General features: G+C 27.9%; 1 protein-coding gene across 1 annotated transcript in view; it reads left to right on the plus strand.

Annotated features, from left to right (window-relative positions):
- The window catches only part of LOC111153330 (LPS responsive beige-like anchor protein), a 754,899-nt gene that overhangs the window by 151,451 nt on the left and 597,448 nt on the right, over positions 1-6,000 (plus strand). The window contains exons 18-21 of the mRNA XM_022512304.1: positions 1,091-1,183; positions 2,372-2,480; positions 2,883-2,964; positions 5,602-5,725. Of these exons, the coding sequence (XP_022368012.1) occupies positions 1,091-1,183; positions 2,372-2,480; positions 2,883-2,964; positions 5,602-5,725 (408 nt within the window). The remainder of the gene's footprint in view (positions 1-1,090; positions 1,184-2,371; positions 2,481-2,882; positions 2,965-5,601; positions 5,726-6,000) is intronic.

Here is a 6,000-nt window from a genome sequence, read left to right on the forward strand (position 1 = left end):
AATACTTATTTTATATTTTCCTCTGCTTACTTTGGATTGAATATTCTCTTCTTTTTTTAGTTTCCTAGGAAGCTTGATTAGTGATTTAAGTCCTTTTCTAGTATATGCATTCAATGCTATAAATTTCCTTGTAAGCATTGCTTTTGCTGGATTTCACAAATTTTTATAAGTTGTATTTTCATTTAGTTTCATATATATTTATGTTTTTTTAAAGTTTCTTCTTTGACCTGCATGTTATTTTTAGTGTGGTGTTACTGTGTGGTGGTGTTGTGTTTTTAGTGTGTTGTTTAATATCCAAATATTTTGGAATTTTGGAGCTACTTTTTATTACTGATTTCTAGTTTAATCCCATTGTTGTCTGGGAGCAAACAATATATGATTTTTAATCTTTATGTTTGTTTAGGTATGTTTTATAGCCTTGAATGTGGTCTACTTGGTGAATATTATGTGTTAGCTTAAGCAAAATGTGTATTCCACTTTTACTGAATGACATAGTCAATAGGTGTCAATTAAGGACAGTCAGTTGATGGTATTGTTGGGTTCAGTTATGTCCTTACTGATATTCTGCCTAGTGGATCTGTTTCTGAAAGGAATTGTAAAGTCTCCAACTAGAGTTAGTGTATTCATCTATTATTTCTCCTTGTTAGGTCTATCAGTTTTTATACCATATTGTTTTATATTCTATTGTTAGGTACATACATGTTACAGACTATTATGTCTCAATGGAGAATTGACCCCCTTTATCATAAGCAGTGCCCTTCTTATCTCTGATACCTTACTTTAAAGTCTGCTTTCTCTGAAATTAATGTAACTGTTCTTTTCTTTTGGTTAGTCTTAGCATGTTATATTTTTCTCCATTCATTTACTTCTAATCTGTATAAGTCTTCATATATAAGGTGGGTTTCTTGAAGACAGCATATAGTTGATAAGCTAGTTTTTAAATGTCAGGGATGTATATTCACTTATATCTTAGTTGAAAGTAGGTTTATAATCATGAATATGTTAAAATGCACATATATACCTACATGTTTTAAATCTTTAGTTTTGGAAAATATACTTAGCAATTTGTTTTTAATTTTAATTGCTTCAGTGTCATCTATAAACTTATGGCATCAACAAGTGAAGGAATCAGAGTACAAGCTCTCAAGGCAATGGGCTATTTTTTAAAGCACCTGGCACCAAAGTGAGTATAGAATGAATGAAATCTAAAATGGGCTGTGGTATATTACTTTTTTTTTTAAATAAATCTTTGGAATAGTATTTCTGTTCTGTGATTTCTCTAGTTCCTCTTTTATTTTTATTTATAAAATCTATATAAATGTAATCCCATTTCTATATATTAAAAACAAAGTGGAAACAGGAGTATATACTTTGTTTTATATAAAATTTAAATTTTTCTTTTGTTTCTTGTCATTATAAGAATACATTTGTATAAATGAAATTTTAGAAATGATGGAGACTTCATTTCAGGTGGGTTGATTATCATGTGCTTTATCTGACATTTTAACTTCAATGTTTGTCATAATATGTTGTGCTATAAAGATAATTCAAAACTAAAACTTCTTTTTTTTTTCTTAGCTATGCATATCCTACCTGTTATTCCTTATACCAGGGTTGGTTTATTATAAAAACTAACAGTGTGGCATTAGAGAAGTGTTGGCAAACGGTGGTCTTTATGTGGATCCAGTTGGCTTCCTGTAAATAAAGTTTTGTTGGAACACAGCCACAATCATTTATTTGCTTATTATCTGTCGCTGTTTTCAGATTACAACAGCAGTGTTGAGTTGTTGCTACAGAGACCATATGGTCTACAAAGCCTACAGTATTTACTGTCCAGCCACTTGCAGAAAAAATTTGATGAATCCTAGGGTAGAGTTAAAGTTTATGATACTTTAGTTCGTAAATTTTTGCTTGGAAGTTTGATTTTTGTGTATTTATCTTCACAATATTCATTTTCTTAATTCTCTTTCATTTTTTTCTACCTTTTCCTCCAAATTGTTTTTCTTCTTAATGACTTATTGGGTCTTAGATTATCCATAGTAGAGCTCAGCTTAATGCTGATGGAGAGTAGAAACTAGTTAATAAATAATTGCTCTGGAGATTTTCGTGGAGATTTTTGCTGTGCTGTGAACATAGCCAGTCTTGTATTTTTTTTTTTTTTTTAAACTGTAGCTGTGCTTACCCTGTAGTTTGCATTTCTCTCCTTAAAGATTTTGTGACCTTATGAATTTTAGGTTGAAGAAAATTTGGAGTTATTGAGTTGGAATTTGTTGATGATGTGAAAAACATTTTTCTGTCTTCATCCAACTTGCATTCTAAATAGTGGATAATAATATTCTGCATTTGGTTATTTCTTTTTATGAATTTGCAGAAGAAAAGCTGAAGTCATGCTTGGACATGGATTATTTTCATTGCTAGCAGAAAGACTCATGCTTCAGACAAATTTAATCACAATGACCACATACAATGTTTTGTTTGAGGTAGGAAATATATAGAATTTAATTTTACTAATTTCTTATTTTGAGAGTGCCTGTATAATTTAGTTGATGAAATAAGATAATTTAGGTTTGATACACAATTTTGAAATTAGTTATATGAAGATGTGGCTGCATCTTAAATCTATTAATTATGAATTATTAAACCATAATATATCTCTGTTAAGTATTTCTTCCATCATATTGACTATTTGATGTCTCATTTTGTAATTAATTAAAAATAGAGTCATAATGTTGAAATTATTTATTTTATATAATGCAGAAGATATTTACCATGATAGCATTGTATTGTATACTTAATATTGATTAGTGCTGTACTTAAAGTTCATTAATAGCCATGGTAGTACAGTGATTATGCTAATATAATCTATTGTTTTACTTCTGTAGATTCTTATAGAGCATATTTGTACTCAAGTGATACACAAACAGCATCCAGATCCTGATTCTTCAGTAAAGATACAAAATCCTCGTATGTATTTTATTTACTTTTATTTTTGTTTGTTTTTGTTTTCTCCAGCTTTATGGAGTATAATTGACATATAATACTGTATAAGTTTAAGGTTTACAGCCTCATGTCTGATTTATCTATATGTTGTGAAATGATTACACAGTAAGGTTAGTTAACACATCCATCACTGCAAAGTTAGAATTTTTTGTGTGTATGTGTGCTGAGGACTTTTAAGATCTGTTTTCTTAGTAACTTTCCATTATACAATACAGTATTGTTAAGTGTGGTCACCATATTGTACATTAGATCCCTAGAACTTACCCACCTTATGATTGGAAGTTTGTATCCTTTCAGTACTTTCACTCATTTCTCCTTTTTTTAATACTCTTAATAACTACTTTTTGCTAATAAAAAGAAAGTCACTGGGAAAAGCCCGAAGGTGATAATGTTGAAAACATACTGTTCAAAGAATATTTCATTATAGGCAATGAAATAATACTAGTTTTATTGTTGGTTAATGTTGAGTATAAATTCAAATTGACCTTAGGTTATATAGAAATGTTTATATAGAGGTTTTGAAGAATTGTATGTGTAAGATACTGATTTCATGTATGTTCAGATTTTCAGTAAAGTTTTTATTGTACTGTTTAGTGATGTCAGGCCAAATTACATGAACCATGGATGTAGCTTTCATCTCAAATTATTGCCAAGTTAAGAATACCACATTTGGAATTGAAAAATATCTGCTTTCTTTATTGTTTATGAACTTAGTCTTGTCTAACAGTCTTTTCTTTGATATTTAGATTTCTTAAGCACTTACACAAAGTGTACATTTTTCATCTTTTTAAGATTATTGACATTAAAATAACTGGTTTGTAGAGTTTTAAAATTTAATTACCTTTTGGATGGTGAATTGTGTTTATGGTACTCTCTTTCAGTACTAGTTTTAACAACACATTTCTGAAGCCTAGTTTTCTTCAGCCTTCAGGGAGACTTGATGTCATTATTTTAGAGAGTTAAAAAAAGAATATCTTGACTGTATTTATATAAATGTAAAATATATTTTATGTGATTATGGGGAAGATGGCTTATTGAAGTAAGAATTTTAGAATATATTATCTAATATGTAGAATTAGACTATATTTAAAAAATATATATTTATAATATAAAAGAATTTTAGAATGTATTAGAATATATTATATAGAATATATATATAAATATAAAATATATTTTATGTGATTATGGGGAAGATGGGTTATTAAAGTAAGAATTTTAGAATATATTTAGAATATATCTAAATAAAGAATATTTAGAATAATTTTAAAGTATATTAAAATATTAGACTATATTATCTAAATATTTAGAATTATACTTAGAATATTTAGAATATATAATATTACAATATACTAATAACATATCTTTAGAATATTAATATATTTAGGATAGATTAAATTAAGAATATATACTAAATAGATTAGAATATAATTATAGAGTATACATATAGAATAATATAGGTAATACACTGTCTCAGAAAAGACATACCATAGAGTATGGTTTTTAAAAACATAAGCTGCCTGGCTTTTTATCTTGTCTGTGACTTTGGGTAAATTATTTAATTTCTGTGTGCCTCACTTTTCTTATTTCTAAAATGGGGATAATAACAGTATTTACCCATCACTGTATATGGGTTAATACCTGTATTTTCTTAAAACAGTGGCTCAAAATAGCATATTTCTTAAAAGTAGTGGTTAGTCTCATCATCATTATCATTATTATGATTATCGTCATCATGGTTTTCATTGTTCAGGTAGAGAAATTTTTAGTTTGTCATTAGAAGAATTCAGAAATTACTCCCCAAATGTCTTTCATGGTATTTATTGATAAAGTAGCTTCATACTTGCTGTTTTGTACTTACTGCTTCAGAATCACCAAAGAACCTTGGCAAAAGGCTAATTTAGAAGTTCTCAATTGTAACTGGGTAAAAACTCATTTAACTTTAGATTTAGGGTTATAGCTGTTCTTGTTTCTTTAAAGTTCTGCATTTAAGTATATATTTTAAAGAATTTTTTTTTCCTTAAAGCTAAGTATTAGAAATTTAGATAGTGTTATATTTAAGACCATTACAGTAGCAGTTTCATTTGTATTTATTTGGGGTGTTGAATAGGTTTTAATTTCTGTTGAGTTTTTAATCTAATTTTAGTTTTGAACTTCTGGAAGAAAATCTCGATAACTTTTAAATTTCATGATAAAGGAAAGTCTATATGCATACCAGGAATTTTGTTGAAGAAGCTGAGTTTTTTCTGAGATTCTGATTATAGCTTTTTTTTTTTTTTTTAAGATCAACTTTACTGTTTGGCAAAGATTGTGAGAGTTGTCAGTAGTTTTACTATTATTTAATTCATTTATAATTTAATTTGATTTAATGTAAAATTCAACTTTTATACATTTGTAATGACAAAATATAAATTCCCTTTCTTATGGATGCTTTCTAATGAATGTATTATTACTCTTTTCTGCAGATTTTTTTTTTTTAATAACAAAAATGGATGTTTTCAGTAGACATATATGTCAGGGAAACTAGAGAAATATATTAATGATATTTCATCATGAATTTTTTGTGATATTTTGTTTTTTATTAATTTATGAATTGTCTTACAGAGATACTAAAAGTAATTGCAACCCTGCTTCGAAATTCTCCCCAGTGCCCAGAGAGCATGGAAGTTCGCAGAGCCTTTCTTTCTGACATGATTAAACTTTTTAATAACAGTAGAGAAAACAGAAGGTAAGTGGGATCAGAAAGCAATTATTTGCCCTATTCAAGTCCAGGTTTGAATGAAACCATTTTTTTCTAATAAGAATTGTTTTAAAAAATACTGTGAAATGAATTTTCCATATGCTTTTTTCATTAGAGGTATATAGATAATGTACCATACATTTAAACTGAGTTTTCAGTACCCCTGTCTTTAATTGTTTTAATACATACACAGAGGTGCCTTTTTTGGGTTTATTTTGTTTTAAACTTTTACTTTTTAGAATTCTTAGGGATAAATTTGGTCC

Source organism: Enhydra lutris, unplaced genomic scaffold (genome assembly GCF_002288905.1).
Source record: "Enhydra lutris kenyoni isolate GAN:26980312 unplaced genomic scaffold, ASM228890v2 scaffoldscaffold3, whole genome shotgun sequence".
Taxonomy (NCBI): domain Eukaryota; kingdom Metazoa; phylum Chordata; class Mammalia; order Carnivora; family Mustelidae; genus Enhydra; species Enhydra lutris.